Source organism: Bos indicus x Bos taurus, chromosome 27 (genome assembly GCF_003369695.1).
Source record: "Bos indicus x Bos taurus breed Angus x Brahman F1 hybrid chromosome 27, Bos_hybrid_MaternalHap_v2.0, whole genome shotgun sequence".
Classification (NCBI taxonomy): domain Eukaryota; kingdom Metazoa; phylum Chordata; class Mammalia; order Artiodactyla; family Bovidae; genus Bos; species Bos indicus x Bos taurus.
This window is the reverse complement of record NC_040102.1, coordinates 5,507,998-5,524,766: the sequence shown is the minus strand read 5'-3', so window position 1 is coordinate 5,524,766 and position 16,769 is coordinate 5,507,998. Positions and strand designations below refer to the sequence as shown.

Here is a 16,769-nt window from a genome sequence, read left to right as displayed (position 1 = left end):
CACCTGATGCGAAGAACCAACTCATTGCAACAGACCCTGATGCTGGGAAAGACTGAGGGCAGGAGGATGAGAAGGCAACAGAGGATGAGATAGTTGGATGGCATCATAAACTCAATAGACATGAGTTTGAGCAAACTCCAGGAGATAGTGGATGACAGAGAAGCCTGACGTGCTGTAGTCCACGGGGTTGCAAAGAGTCGGGCACAACTTACTGACTGAACACCAACCACAAACAGATCATACCTCTGCAAGAAAGTAACGCACACAAAGGTTCAATGCTGTACTGTTTCTGACTGTAAAGAAAAAGAAAATGGAAACCTTCATATTCACTAACAGGAGACAGGCTGCATAAGCTGCTGCTCGTGTGTTGTGCTCAGTCACGTCTGACTCTTTGTGGCCCCATGGACTGTGGCCCACAAGGTTGCTTTGTCCATGCAATTTCCCTGCAAGAATACTGGAGTGGGTCGCCATTTCCTTCTCCAAGGGTATCTTCCTGACCCAGGAATCAAACCCACATCTCATGTCTCCTGCTTTGGCAGGCAGATTCTTTATCACTGTGCTACCTGGGAAGGCCAAGTCACTGGGTATTCCACTATAAAAGACCATATGTATGTTTTAAAAAATGATATATAAAAATGTGGAAAAACATTCGTAACTAAAAATGCATGACTGCTCAGTAATGGGCACCTGCTATCCTTCTGCCCAAAGGAACCGGAATAAAGAGCCGGGGCAGATAAGGCCACCAGTAAATGATGCTAGGATACAGGAAGCAAAGAACCAGAGAGGGGGAACCTCAGGTTCTGAAGACACAAGCCCAAGTCTCTGGCTGATCCCTGACCTACGTGTCCACGAAGCAATCAAGTCAGCCTGCAGCTAAAGCCTGAAGAACTAAATGAATCCAAGCAAATACCCAGCATAGGTCTTAAAATGACAGTCCAAAGTTTACAGCTAAATAAATCACCTGCTTCCTAAAACAAAATCAGCACCCTCTGGAGTAACAGTAAAGAACCCAGAGTCTGGATAACACTTACCATGTCCAAAATACAACTCAAAGTCCTGTTACAGAAGAGTCAAAAAAAATGTGACACATTCTCAAGGAACAAAGAAAAACCAATAGCCACCAACCTCAAGATGCTGAAATGATCAGACAAGGAATGTCTATAACTATCTTCTGCCACAGATTGGAAAATACATGTGTAATGAAAGACAAGAAAAGCAGAGATAGGAAATCTCAGCTAAGAAACAAATCAGCAAACATAAGAAAGAACCAAGTGGAAATGTTAGAATTGAAAAATATCTGAAATGCATTTAGTAAATAGACTTAATGACAGGATGGAACTGATAAGAGAAAAGAGTCAATGAAACTTGTGGGAAAATTTCAAAAGCTGTATTACACAGGAGGGATTGGCAAATGACAGCCTACAGGCCACCTGGCCCATGACCAGGTTTTGTTATAAAGTTTTATTTTTTATACTCATTTGTTTGCTCTTCTCCAGGGCTCTTCCTACACCAGGGCAGGGAGCACTTGAATATAGACCACAAAGCCTAAAATATTTACTACCTGGCTCTTTACAAGAAAGCTTAGCCAATTCCTGATATCCAGCTAATTAAACTAGTACCAGAAAAAGAGGCACAAGAGACATTTGAAAAAAAACAGCCCAAATTTATCATGCTCTTAGATGAAATATATAACCTTATATCATTAAAAAAAAAAAAAAAACTCAGCAATATCTTCACAGAATAAATTTAAAGGCACCACATCCAGACCCTTAAACTTCTGAAAACCAAAGATGAGAAAACCTTGAAAGAAGCCACACAAAAAGACACAGTACTCACAGTGGAGAAATTATTTGCATGACTACAGGCTTCTTATGAGGACAGAGACAGGGGAAACACCTTTTAAGCAGTGGAAAATAGAAGCAAAAAACAAAAATACTGTCAACCTAGAATTGTATAACCATTGAGAACATTATTCACAAACGAATAGGGACATATTCAGATACAGAAAACCACAGAAATCTGTTGTTACCTGATAAAAAGAAATGTCAGACTGCCAGGATTAAAGGGAGAAATAAATAATTTAACAGAAACACTTGGCAAATGCAACACCCCAATCAATAACGGATAGAACAATTAAACAAATCAAGAAAGACAAAAAAACACTTCAGTTCAGTCTCTCAGTCGTGTCTGACTCTTTGTGACTCCATGGACTGCAGCATGCCAGGCTTCCCTGTCCGTCACCAACTCCCGGAGCTTACTCAAACTCATGTCCATCAAGTCGGTGATGTCATCCAACCATCCCATCCTCTGTCATCCCCTTCTCCTCCTGCCTTCAATCTTTCCCAACATCAGGGTCTTTTCCATTGAGTCAGTTCTTCGCATTTGGTAGCCAAAGTATTGGAGCTTCAGTATCAGTCCTTCCAATGAATATACAGGACTGATTTGTTTTAGAATTAACTGGCTTGATCTCCTTGCAGTCCAAGGGACTCTCAAAAGTCTTCTCCAACACCACAGTTCAAAAGCATCAATTCTTCAGTGCTCAGCCTTCTTTATGGTCCAACTCTCACATGCATACATGACTACTGGAAAAACCATAGTTTTGACTAGACAGATCTTTGTCAGCAAAGTAATGTCTCTGCTTTTTAATATGCTGTCTTGGTTTGTCATAGCTTTTCTTTGAAGGAGCAAGCATCTTTTAATTTCATGGCTGCAGTCACCATCTGCAGTGATTCTGGAGCCGAAGAAAATAAAGTTTGTCACTGTTTTCATTGTTTCCCCATCTATTTGTCATGAAGTGATGGGACCGGATACCATCTTAGTTTTCTGAATGTTGAGAAAAAGCCAACTTTTTCACTCTCATCAAGAGGCTTTTTTTTCAGTTCCTCTTCCCTCTCTGCCATTAGGGTGGTGTCATCTGCATATCTGAGGTTATTGATATTTCTCCCGGCAACCTTGATTCCAGACTTGTTATTTATCCAGCCTAGCATTTCACATGATATACTCTGCATGTAAGTTAAATAAGCACACTGATGATATCTAGCCTTGATGTACTCCTTTTCCAATTTGGAACCAGTCTGTTGTTCCATGTCCAGTTCTAACTGTTGCTTCTTGACCTGCATAAGGTTTCTCAGGAGGCAGGTCAGGTGGTCTGGTATTCCCATCTCTTTAAGAATTTTCCAGTTCGTTGTGATCCACACAGTCAAAGGTTTTTGCATAGTCAATAAAGCAGAAGTAGATGTTTTTCTAGAACTCTCTTGCTTTCTTGATGATCCAACGGATGTTGGCAATTTGATCTCTGGTTCCTCTGCCTTTTCTAAATCCAGCTTGAACATCTGGAAGTTCATGGTTCATGTACTGTTGAAGCCTGGCTTGATGAATTTTGAGTACTACTTTGCTAGCGTATGAGATGAGTGCAATTGTGTGGTAGTCTCAACATTCTTTCGCATTGCCTTTCTTTGGGATTGGAATGAAAATTGACCTTTTCCAGAAAAACACTGAGAAAACAGTATAAATAAGCTAGATCTAACAAACATCTGTATATAGAACATTGTATCCACAATAACGGAATGAATACACATTCTTCTCAAGTGCACACACAACATGCACCTGGCCAGATCAAATGTTAGGGCATAAGAACAAGTCTCAACCACTTTAAAAAATCTTAAAATATGTTCTCCTCTCACAACAGAATGAAATGAGATACCAAAAACAGAACCAAGTTTGGAAGGCTCAAAAATATGTAGAAATTAAATAAGAAGCTCCTAAATAACCAATGGGTCAAAGAAGAAATCATGAGAGAAAATGGTAAACACTTGAAATAACTTAAAACAAAAATACCAAATTTCATGAGATGAAGCTAGAGCTATCCTTAGAAGAAATTTGTAACTGTAAACACATCAAAAAAGAATCAAGATTTCAAATGAATTTTCTAATGCTCTAACTAGAGAAATAAAAGAGCAAACTGAACCCAAAACACGCAGAAGGAAACAAATAATTATAGTGGAAATTTAAAAAAGAGAAGCAACACAATGGAGAAAGAGCAAAGAGACCAAAAGTTGGTTCTTTGACAAGATCAAAGAAATCGACAAGCCTTTAGCTTAAATTGATCAAGACAGAAAAGCGATATTAATTCATACTAGGAATGAGCTGCTACTGACCTTATCAAAATAAAAAGGACTATTACAGAATACTACAAACAAGTGCATGCCAACAAATTAGACAACCTAGATGAAATGAACAAACTTCAGAAAGACACAAACTATTTAAACTGATGCAAGAATAGAAAACTTAAGCAAACCTGTAACAAGAGACTGAATTACTAATCAAAAACCCTCCCACAAAAAAAGGCCAGGCCCAGATGGCTGCACTGGTGAGTTCTCCCAAATGCTTGAAGAACTAACACCAATCCCTATAAACTTCAGAAGACAGAAGAACACAGCCCAGCTAATTCTACGATGCCAATACTGCCTGACTCCAAACCTAGAAAAAGTCATTCTAAGTACTGAGCAATATACCTTATGAATACAGCTGCTGCAAAAATGAAAATAAAGTACTAGCAAACTGATCCAGTTTAAAAAGAAAAGTATACAACATAACCAAGCAGAGTTTATCCCAGGAAAGCAAAGTTAGTTCACCACATGAAACCAATCTAATACAGCACATTAATGAAATGAATGATAAATATATATATATATCTCTCTCACATGAATATCTCAATAACTGCAGAAAAAGCATTTTGACAAAACCCAACATTCCTTAATAATAAACAAATCGAAACCAACAAAAACTAAGAATAGAAGTAAATTTCCTCAACCTGACAAAGTGCACCTATTAAAAAAAACATCCAAAGCTAACATCACACTTAATAGAGAAATACAGAAAGCTCTTCTCCTAAGACTGGCAGCCAGACAAGATGTCCACTCTTACTGCTTCTATTCAGTACTGTGCTGGAGGTTATAGTCAGGGCAATTAGAATAGAAAAGGAAATAAAAGGCATCCAGATTGGAAGGGAAGAAGTCAAACTATCTCTGTAGACAGATTACACAACACCATATACAAAAAAATCCTAAGAAAATCACAAAGACACTTAGCTAATGGCAAGTCCAAAAACTTGCAGGATACAAAATCAACATACAAAAATCAGTTATATTTCTGTATTTTAATAATTGAACAATCTAAAAATGAAATTAAGAAAACAACTCCATTTACAATAGCATCAAAAAGAAAATAAATTGGGAATAAATTTAACCTAGAAGGGGCAAGATTCACACAATGAAAACTACAAGACATAACGGAAAGAAATTACAGACAAGAAAATAAAAACATGGCCATGGATCGCAAGATTAAATAGCAACACTTATATAATTAATGACTTAACACAATCTCTATTAAATATCAGTTGCTCCCTTCCCTCCCTCCCTGCAACTGACAAGCAAATCCTGAAATTCATACAGAAATGCAAAGGAACTGGAGGAAAATAAAAATTGGAGAAGACACACTTCCAACTTGAAAACTTACTGTAAAGCTACAGTAATTAAGTAATCATGAAATTAAAAGGCACGTGCTCTCTGGAAGAAAAGCTATATGACAAACCTTAGACAGTGTATTAAAAAGCACAGACATCACTTTGCCGACAAAAGTCCATATAGTCAAAGCTATGGTTTTTCCAGTAGCCATGGAGGGATGTGAGAGTTGGACCATAAAGAAGGTTGAGCACTGAAGAACTCGTATTTTTTAACTGTGTTGAAAAAGACTCTCGAGAGTCCCTTGGATAGCAAGGAAATCAAATCAGTTAATCCTAAAGGAAATCAACCCTGGATATTCATTGAAAAGACTGATGTTGAAGCTACAATATTTTGGCCACCTGATGGGAAGATGTGACTCATTGGAAAAGACCGTGATGCTGGGAAAGACTGAAGGCCCCAGGAGAAGGGGGTGACAGAGGATGAGACAGCTGGATGACATCACTGACTCAATGGACATGAGTTTGAGCAAACTCCAGAATACAGTAAAGGACACGGAAGCCTGCATGCTGCAGTCCGTGGGGTTACAAAGGGTCAGCCACAATAACAACAGTAATCAAGACAGTGTGGTGCTGGCATTAAGATAAACATACAGATCAATGAAACAGAACTGAGAATCCAGAAATACATCCATGTATCTATGGTCAATTAATTTTCAACAAGGACATCAATTTAATTTAATGGGGAAACAACAGTTTATTCAACAAGTGGTACTGGGACAACTGGACAGTCACATGTGAAAGTGAAGGTGACACCATAGCTCACACCATGGGCAAAAACCTAACTCAAGTAAACCACAGACCTAAGTGTTAAAGACAGAACTATAAAACTCTGAGAAGAAACCACAGGTGTAAATTTTCACGCCCTGCAATCAGGCAATCATTTCTTAAATATGACATTTAAAACTGAAACAACAAAAGAAAAAATAGAAACACTGGGCTTAAAAATTTTTAACTTGTGCTTCAAAGGATACCAACGAGAAAGTGAAAAGGCAACCCACAGAAAGGGAGAAAATGTTTGCAAATAATATGTCTGATAAGGGTCTTATTATGTGTGCAAATAATATGTACCCAGAATAAAGAACTCTATCTCAAACAAGAAAAATAACTCAAGTTTTAAAAAATGGACAGTGTTTGAGTAGACATTTCTCCAAAGATAAAATAGCCAAGTAAACCACGAAAAGCTTTTCAACATCATTGGTCACTAAGGAAATACAAGTCAAAACTACAGTGAGATACCACTTCACATCCACAACAATGGCTATCAACATAAAGAGGGATAACAAGCCTCGAACATTACTGGTAGGAATGTAAAATGGTACACTCAATCCGAAAAACTGGCACTTCCACAAAATGCTAAACAAATGGTTTCCATGTAACTCAGAAATTTCATTCCTAGGTGCATATATACCCAAGAGGATCAAAAATATATATATTCACATGAAAACTTGCACATAAATGTTCATAGCAGCATTACTCAATGGCCAAAGTGCAAATAAACCAAATGTCTGTCTACCAACTGATGAAGATGAACAAAACATGATATTATTCAGTAACTCTAAGGAATAAAAAACTGACACAGGCTACAACATGAAAGAAACTCCAAAACATGATGCCAAGGCAAAGAAATCCAACACAAGAAGCTGCATAATGTCGGGTTCCATTTACAAGGAATGTCCAGACTAGGTAAATCCAAAGACAAAAAGTAGATTGATGGCTGCCAGGGGCTGGAAGTAAGGAGCCCAAGGAGAATGACTGCCAATGGTTATGGACCTCATTCTGAGGGGATACAATGGTCCTGGATTAGGTAGTGATAACTGCCACAAACATCTGAATAGAATACATTAAAAACTGCTAAAATGTACACTAACAGGGCGAGTTTATAGTATGTGGATTTTCTTAATTAAAAAAAAAAAGAAAGAAGGAAAGAAACACCAAACATAACTATTCACACTGAAAGGAAATAACAGAAGAAATTCAGATCCTCAGAAATGAAGAGTAAGAGAAAGAATATACAGATAAACATGACACTATTTTTTCCTCTTAATTTATTTAAAACACAGACAAGTGTTTAGAGCACAGTGACAACACTGTCTTGCAGGCCTCTACTGCATATGGTTGAAATCCATACGACTACCCTAACACAGGGGAGGGGGCAGAAACTACAGACACACAGTTACCAGGTCTCTACCTGTATTTTATGTGGCGTGGTACAATACTAAGTCTAAGCAGACTCAGAAGTTAAGGATCTATTTTGTAACCCCTAAAGCAATTACTAAAAATAAATAAAAAGAATGGAGAGAATTTTAGTCTAAAAACTAACACATCAAATAATCCCAAATAGGGACGGAAAAGGGAAGAAAGGAGCAAATGTGTCTCCTGCCCTGCCTGGAAGGCCAATAAGGGGTGATGGGCCATGGCCGGGAGCCCACCAGCCCCACATCTCAGTCCAGGATGCTGTCCCAAAGGGCTGAAGCCAGGGCTGGGGGAGAGCAGGCACGAGGTCACAGAGACACAGGAACTGGCTGAAGGGACTCCCAGTAGCCAAATCTGAATGATCTAAGCACCAGACAGACAGTGTGAACTATAAGCCGTTGAAAAATACAGGAACCCAGGAGCTGACACTAATCAATCAGTGTGGGAGAAAAGAAGGCTCTTTCTCACAGCACACAGCTGGGCACAGCCCGAAGCGGTGGACTTGGAAAATAGTCATCCTATAAGTCTCAGGGTTAGGTTGGTTCAGGCAAGAACCATCATGAACGATATACCTGGGGCCAAGGGAGCAAAAGGTCTACATGATCTGAATCTGCCTCCCCACAGGCAGCTTATTAGCCTCAAAGGAAACAACAGTCATCACACAGTGGAAAAAAAAACCAGCAACGCCTTGCCAGGTGACCGAAACTCGCATCCCATTAGGAGGCAGACGGAAACGGCAGGTTTCCAGGTAGGCACACCTCACTCATGGAGCCTCTTGAGTGGGAAACCATAACCTGAGCCTAATCACGGGGAAACAGGACACATCCGAAATGAAGAACACCTTGTTTTAAACAAGAGGGGAGAGTGAGGCTGGAATCTTAAAACCTGCCCAGACAATGGAAGACAAAGAAATGGAATCAATCGTCATGCCTCACTGTTAAAGTTTTTTTTTTAACTAACAGGCTTAATTCTTTTAGAGCAGCTTCATACATCAAGAGCCAAAGTCTATGCCTTATATTTTGCCCTACTGTTTTCATATAAATTTACTCTAGTTTTCTAGAAAATCAGCAGTATGACTCGTTTACATCTGGATTTCAGGAAACTTGATTTATATCATTGATACCCCACTCCCTCTGACCTCAACCTCCTCCTAAAGCCTCCCCTTGACTATTCCTGCATTCTTGCATGGGCTGAATTGTGTCCTCTAAATTCACATGAAGTTCTAACACCCAGGACCAAATGACATGACTACAGTTGGAAATGGGGCCTTGAAGGAGATAGTGAAGGTTGAATGAGGTCCCTGAGGGTGGGTAATCCAGTAAGACTAGGGTCCTTATAAAAGAGATGAGGACACAGAAACAGCCAGACCAAGTGAAGACAGAAACAATATGGCCACCAGCAAGCCAAGGAGAGAGGCCTCAGAAGAACCCAACGCTGTGGACACCTTCATAGTGGACTTCTAGCCTCCAGAAGTCTGAGAGATACATTTCTGCTGCTTAAGGCCACAGTCTGTGGTGTTTTGTTAGAGACTGGCCACCTCAGTAGACTAACAATCTGCTTCTCTGTTCCCTCAACATACCACACAGACTCCGTCTCAGGGTCTCTGGGCAGGACCCGTCTTTCGTCCTAGGAAACTGAGGATGTCAAATGCTCCCAGTAAGAGGCAGAGAAAAGATGGAAACAAAACTTTATCTAGTTCTGTGATTCATGCAAAATATCTCCACACTCTACCAATACTAGATAACTTAAGGGGGAAAAAAAAAAAAAACAGGAGAAAGGACTCACTTGTCAACCCAGAGCACTGAGACGAGCTTCACGCCTCTCTTCTGTGCTTTTTCCCAGGTGCTCTGGTACCCGTCTTTGAACACGACATGAGTTACTTGTTTGTTAAAAGTTTTTGAAACCTGCAGACAAAAGGCAGAAAACAAAAGTAAATTTATTACTACCTGCATAAGTTTCTTAAGTACAAGCCAGTGTCACTCTTGTAGACACTTGCCAAAAAAGCAACAAAATAATTAGCAAATAGTATCAACCAATATATACAATAATATATACAAATAGTATCAACCAATATATACAATACATTCCCACCCCTGTTTATTCCAGGACTGCAAGGCTGGTTTAGAACAAAAAGTCAATCATTATTCACTTCATTAACAAAGTAGAAGAGAAAAATCATAGCCACCTCAATTACATGCCAAAAATGCGTTCGATAAACTTAAAAAGTTTATTAATGAGGAAAATTCACAGGAAATTAGGATCTGAAAGCTGGTATAAGACTGCATGATGGGAAATGCTAAAACCTTTCTGTTGAGGAGTATCTCCATTCTATCCAACTGGCCCGAGCCAGCACAGTATGTCAAGAAAAGAAAAAGTGTTAGGATTAGAGAAAAATAAAACGACCCTGTACAGGTAAGAGTCAATTGTGCACATTGTTAAAAAATCCCCAAAATGCCACAGAACTCAGAAGAGTTTGATAAGTTTTCTGGACACAATGTAGATATGCAAAAATAACTAGTTCTATATAACAGCAATAGGAAAAAGAATTCAAAAGATATCATTCATAACAGCAACAAAATAACCAGAGAAAAATCATAAAACATCACTGAGAAAATTAAAGACACCCATATCAGCAAAGGCATACATCATGTTGATGCTTTAGAAGATTCCCGTGTATAAACATGTCAGTTCTCTCCATACTGATCTGCTGTTCTCTATTCAATACCAATCAAGATTCCAAAAAAAGCTTCAGGCTACAAACTGACAAACCAGTTCCAATTATGTATCTGGGAAAGCAAAAGGCCAGAACTCCTTGTATCTGGGAAAGCAAAAAGCCAGAACTCCGTGCTTGAAGAACAAAGGGTGAGACTTATTATAAAGAGTAATTAAGACAAGCGGAGTTGTCATGAGAACAGACTGTATGGGTACTGAAACATGGTTACCTAATGACAAAGGTGTCACTGTGCTAAAGGACAGTCTTTTCAATAAACGGTGTTGAGACAAATGATCATCCACTGGGAAAAAAATCAAGGCTATGGTTTTTCCAGTGGTCACGTATGGATGTGAGAGTTGGACTGTGAAGAAAGCTGAGCACCGAAGAATTGATGTTTCTGAACTGTGGTGTTGGAGAAGACTCTTGAGAGTCCCTTGGACTGCAAGGAGATCCAACCAGTCCATTCTAAAGGAGATCAGTCCTGGGTGTTCATTGGAAGGACTGATGCTAAAGCTGAAACGCCAATACTCTGGCCACCTCATGCGAAGAGTTGACTCATTAGAAAAGACTCTGATGCTGGGAGGGATTGGGGGCAAGAGAAGGGAACATCAGAGGATGAGATGGCTGGATGGCATCACTGACTCTATGGACATGAGTTTGAGTGAACTCCGGGAGTTGGTGATGCAGGGAGGCCTGGCATGCTGCAGTTCATGGGGTTGCAAAGAGTCAGACATGACTGAGTGACTGAACTGAACTGAACTGATTTCATACCACATACAAAAACTAATTTCAAATGTATTATAAATCTAAATGTGAAAGGCAAAATGATAAAGCTTCCGGAAAATAAGAGAAAAATTCCCACAACCGCCATGTAGAAATAGATTTTTTAAAACAAGATACACACACAGAAGCTTACCATAAGGAATAAACTACCATTATCATCAAAAGATGCTGCTGCTGCTAAATCACTTCAGTCGTGTCCGACTCTGTGCGACCCCATAGACGGCAGCCCACCAGGCTCCCTCATCCCTGGGATTCTCCAGGCAAGAACACTGGAGTGGGTTGCCATTTCCTTCTCCAATGCATGAAAGTGAAAAGTCAAAGTGAAGTTGCTCAGTTGTGTCCGACTCTTCGTGACCCCATGGACTGCAGCCTACCAGGCTCCAGTCCACGGGGTTTTCCAGACAACAGTACTGGAGTGGGGTGCCACTGCCTTCTCCGCAAAAGATGCCATTAAGGTGAAAAAGCAAGCCACAGACAGAAAATATTGCAATTCACTTGGCTGACAAAGGGGTCAACTGAAGAGTATAAAGAATGCTTACAAATCAAGAAGAAAAAAAAAACCCAATGCAAACATGAGGTGGAGACCTGAACAGGTCTTCAAAATAAGTATGGGAAGAAGTACAGGAAAATGGAAATGCACACCAGGCTGATACACCACCAGAAACACACTGTGATGGCTGAAGGTAAAGACAGACAAGACCAAGGATACACAGCAGTGGGGCTTTTATATGCTGACAGAATTATAAACTTATTCAAACACCGCAGAAAGCTGCTAGGAAATTACCGACAGCTTTCTCAGATGTGAAACGGTCTCTGTCACACAGAAGGCATCTTTGTTCTAAAAGATACAGGCTAAATATATTTAGGGACAAATTATGGTATCTGCAACTTACTTTTGAATAGTTCAGGAAAAAAATACATATACTGTTTAGAGAGATGGAGTCCAAGCCAAGCAAGTATGTTAATTGTTGGGTCTATATTCACCATACTATTCTTTCAACTTTTCTATTTGAAAAACTGCTAAATAAAAGGTGGTGGGCGGGGGCGGGGTGGGGGGTGGAATTCAAGAGATCCAAGACCGTAATACTACTCTCAAAAGCCATTCTACCAACTCCTATGTTCCACAGCTTTCTCCTGTCACAATAACACGTGGAGCACAAGTATGTAGCTGGTATCATCAAGTGGAAACCCTCCCAAAATCCTAATGGATATACCTTCTGATTTAGCAGGAAAAAAGGTGTCTTCTCAGGTTCAAAAGCAAACCCCGGGTCCTGCCTTCTGACTGTCACCCTAGCCTGCTCTTGGATCTTGCCCCTGCTCACTAGGTTAAGGAACACGGTGAGTCAAAGGAAACTCAGGAGCAGACACTCTGCCTGAGTAAGGGAGAACACTGCCCTTCAGTTTATGTTATGCCCTGACCGTCCCTAATCCTTGCCCTGGCTTCAGTGGTAGCTTACTGTGTTAATCTCTCCTTTAACCAGCCGACCAGCCCCCCTCCCCCAAGTCCCCCCAGCCACGAAGTCAGCTCACATCTGAACCCTGCTTCGAGCTGCTGCCTTCACCACCCCATTCCTCAGATCTCCATGATTCCCTTAACCCAGCTCCCTGAACATGGTGGCACTCAACAATGACCTTACAGCTTTCAAGCTCAAAGAATATATTTCCCAATCCTAACTTTTCTTAAGCTTAGGCAGCGTTTTAGAATTTCCATCTTTGAAGTACGTTCCTCCTCCCACTTTCGGGCGTGTTTTCTGGATTCTCCTGGTATCCTTCCCAGTCTCGGTCCCAGGGTCCATGACTCCCATACCAGCCCTGGAAATACTAAACAGGCTCCACCTTCAGCACTTTTCATTCTAACCACCTGGGTAATCACCACACCTGACTCTTATGTTCTTGATGCCTAAAACAGTATCTCTAGCCCTGACAATCTCAAGTTCCAGATTTGTACATCCAAATGTCTATCAGGTTACTTCCAATATCCCCAGATTCACAACTTTTCCCTTTAAAAAAAACTATTCCTTTTCCTGTATTCCACACTTTGATGAAGAATATCAGGCATCCGAATAGCCAGTGGCAGTACCTGTATTTCCATCCTGGAGCTCTCCCCTAGCCCAGCTGTTCTCAATTTCTCGTACCATGGTTCTCTCCTTTTTTCTTCTGCCACTTACCCACTGTCCTCTTTGTCCATCGTGCTTTAAGTAAAAAATCCCAAAATAAGAAAATGCAAATAGATCTCCTTATGTTTCAGATGACTGTCAGGTGTAGCAATGGTAAAATGAATTTCTTACCTTCGCCCCCATATCCACAAGTTGATTCCTAAAGGTCTTTGAGTAATTTTCTGTCCCATTGGCTGACCACACTTCAACATAGGCCACAACATCTGAAAACAAACAAGATGCTAGCATAGAATATATCTGATATACCCTCACCCAAAGATTTCAACATATTTTTCTCCTGTTCTATTCACATTAAAAAGTAAATTTAAGATTTCTTCTGTTAAAATTGCCATTAGATTCTTTAAAATTTCAAGGGAAAAACAACTTTACTCATACATATGTCACAGTTTACATTCTCAACTCTTCCCAAATTCTTAAACCAAGCCTAACTTTCTAGAGCCAGAGTCTGTTTTCTGTAAAGGACCAGAAAGCAATTATCTTAGGCTTTGAGGGCCAAACAAACATTCCGTTAGAAGGCTGCAGCACAAAAGCAGTCAAAGACAAAAGCATAACTGCATTCCAACAAAACTTTATGGAAAATGAAGCTTGAATTTGATATAGATTTCATTTGTCCTCCTCCTTCGGTTCCTCTCAACCATTTAAAAAAGTAAAGGGCACTTTTAGTTTGCAGGTCCTACAAAAACACGTCCAACAGGCAGCCTTCGCGGGGCAGGAAACAGTTTACGAAACCCTCCCTGCTCACAGCCTGGTGCCTTTCAGGCGTGCCTGGAGGGAATCATTCCTCACTGAGAGGTTCTGGTCACGTTGACAGAGAACAGGGAGAGGAGTTACTGGTTCTTTTTCTAATTTCACTAGAGCCCCCTCCCCGCAAATCCACCCGGCCATACAAAGACGCCAGAACCCAGAAAAAGCTGAAAACCATGCCCCTCCCCCCCCCCCCGCCCGGGCTTCCCAGCCCTTCGCTTGTCTGCGCCGCCCGCCTGACCCGGCCCAGGTCGGGCGGCGCGGGCCCTGGGCTCCGAGACGGACCCCCAACCGTCACGGGCGGTCCCAGTTCTGGGTTCGAGGACAGATCCCCGCCTCCTCCCGGCAGCCGGACTGGCGACCCCGGGGTTGCCGTGACCCGGGCGCCCGTCCTGAGGCCCGGCCGCCGCCGCGCCGGCTCGATACCCGCCTGCTCACCTTTCAGGACCGGGCCCCCAAGGCTCCCGGGGGCCGCCATCACGGACGGCGGTGACGCGCAAGCGTGACGCAGTGACAGCAGCGCGCGTGCGCAAGGCGGGCTCTGCGGAAATCCGCCTGTCCGCGTCCTCTGAGCAACCAATAGGGGGCTGGGGGCGGGACCAAGACCCCTCCGCGCGGGCAACGGAGGCAGGTTCTCTCCGGACGTACCTACACGGCGCGTCAGCTCCTGCATGGAGACCCGGGGTCTCCGGTTCCCGCGGGAGGTCCCCCTAGCCGGGCTGTCTCCCTCGAGCCCTACAGTCCGCAAACCCCAGAGCGGATGAGTCTCAGAGGGAGTGGGGGAGCCTGCCCTCAGGAATAGCCTGGCCGCCTGGCTCCTTATCTTCTGGGTGTCAAACTTCCCGCCAGCCCGGAGTCCCGCCCCCGCCGCGCAGGCCCCGCCCCGAGGGCTGCGCGCCTGCGTCCTGCGGGAGCTTGGCCCAACCCCCAGCTTCCCTGCAGTGACCTGTAGTAAGGGGCGACTGTTCCCCACCCCCCGAGTTGATAAGCGTTCTGTTTAATCTACTCGAAACACTAAGTTAAAGGACCGTGTTGTCTGTATTAAAGAAGGAACCGCCAAACGTGTGAGAAGTTTCATTTTTATGGTTTCAATACCATTTTTGTGTTCTATCATGTAGGATATAGTCAATTACCAGGCTTAAAGAAAAATAATCTTAAGGGAGTTCCCTTATAATCAGATGGAAATCAGACTGGACTTGGAGTTTGGGGGCTGATATCAGCCACTACAGGGCAGGGAGGTCTGCAGTCCATGGGGGCCAAAGAATCGGACAGGACTGAGCAATTGAACACCACCACCAATCAGCCACTAACTAGCTATGAGATGTTAATGAGTTACTAACACTCTACAAGTTTCATTTTCTTGTAGAAAAGCATTAATAATAGTAGAGATAATGCTATGCTAAGTCACTTCAGTCGTGTCCGACTCTGTGCGACCCCATAGACGGCAGCCCACCAGGCTCCCCCGTCCCTGGGATTCTCCAGGCAAGAACACTGGAGTGGATTGCCATTTCCTTCTCCAATGCGTGAAAGTGAAAAGTCAAAGTAAAGTCGCTCAGTCGTGTCCGACTCTTCGCGACCCCATGGATTGCAGCCTAACAGGCTCCTCCGTCCACGGGATTTTCCAAGCAAGAGTACTGGAGTGGGGTGCCGTTGCCTTCTCCGAGTAGAGATAATAGCTAACATTTAATGAACACTTGGGTTTCCTACGTGTCTCAGGAATGGGTGAAGAATCCTGCAAATGCAGGAGACCCAGGGATGGAGCTCTGGGTCAGGAAGATCCCCTGGAGGAGGAAATGGCAACCTACTCCAGTGTTCTTGCCTGGAAAATCCCGTGGACAGAGGAGACTGGCGGGCTACAATTCATAGGGTCCCAGAGAGTTGGACATGGCTGAGCACAGCACACAGCACAATGAACACTTATCATGTAAGTGGTGTATTATCAAAGTTTAGATGTGTTGTCAAAGTTAATCCTACTCATGAGGTGAGTGTTATTATATAGCACTTACGTGTATTTTCCTCCTGGATTCTCACTAAAGTTCTATTATTTTATAGGTATTTATTATTGTATCCTGGAGACTAACCACTGAAGCCTCCTTTGCACCCTCCCCAACTCCTTTACAATTAAAATTGCTTTCTCTTTTATACTTTGTATCACTTCATGCTTTACAACAGTTTCTGTTAAGCAATATTATACAATTTATACAATAAGTAATCAGGTTCAAGAGAGTTTACCTGACTAGTGCAAAGTAACAAACAACCGCTAACAGTTAAAACTTGTTGAAACCGAAAACAATACCTTTAGTTCTTTTGACTATAGCCAGCAGAAGGGTATGTGTACAAGAATATGGACTGCTCTCCTTTCATTCAGTCATTCATTCAACCCTAATTGTTAAATCAGCCATTAATAGGGCCCAGTGAGCTCACTGTGATTCCGAAGAATTATGTTGAGTATGTGCATCTACCAAATCCCACTTCCTGGACTCAAATCTTTGATCAATACTTGTATCATTATCACACCTAATAAATTCTACTCTGAGGAAATGGGGACACAGTCTACCTGGGAGTGTGAACTCAGCTCAAGAAGGAATAACAGATAACAAAAAATGTTAAACTATGGTGAAATCTAAATGCATAT

General features: G+C 41.9%; 1 protein-coding gene across 7 annotated transcripts in view; it reads right to left on the bottom strand.

Annotated features, from left to right (window-relative positions):
* Positions 1 to 14,671, bottom strand: part of MCPH1 (microcephalin 1) — a 231,750-nt gene extending 217,079 nt beyond the window's left edge. For 5 of the 7 annotated variants that reach the window (XM_027530112.1, XM_027530116.1, XM_027530118.1 and 2 more), the window contains exons 1-3: positions 14,573 to 14,671; positions 13,502 to 13,593; positions 9,503 to 9,621 (exon numbers count right to left, since the gene is read on the bottom strand). In XM_027530112.1, the coding sequence (XP_027385913.1) occupies positions 9,503 to 9,621; positions 13,502 to 13,593; positions 14,573 to 14,612 (251 nt within the window). In that variant the 5' untranslated portion in view covers positions 14,613 to 14,671. Of the gene's footprint in view, positions 1 to 9,502; positions 9,622 to 13,501; positions 13,594 to 14,572 lie in introns of those variants that run through there. The other 2 variants (XM_027530114.1, XM_027530115.1) reach the window with 2 other exon arrangements.
* Positions 14,672 to 16,769: the final 2,098 nt, after the last annotated feature.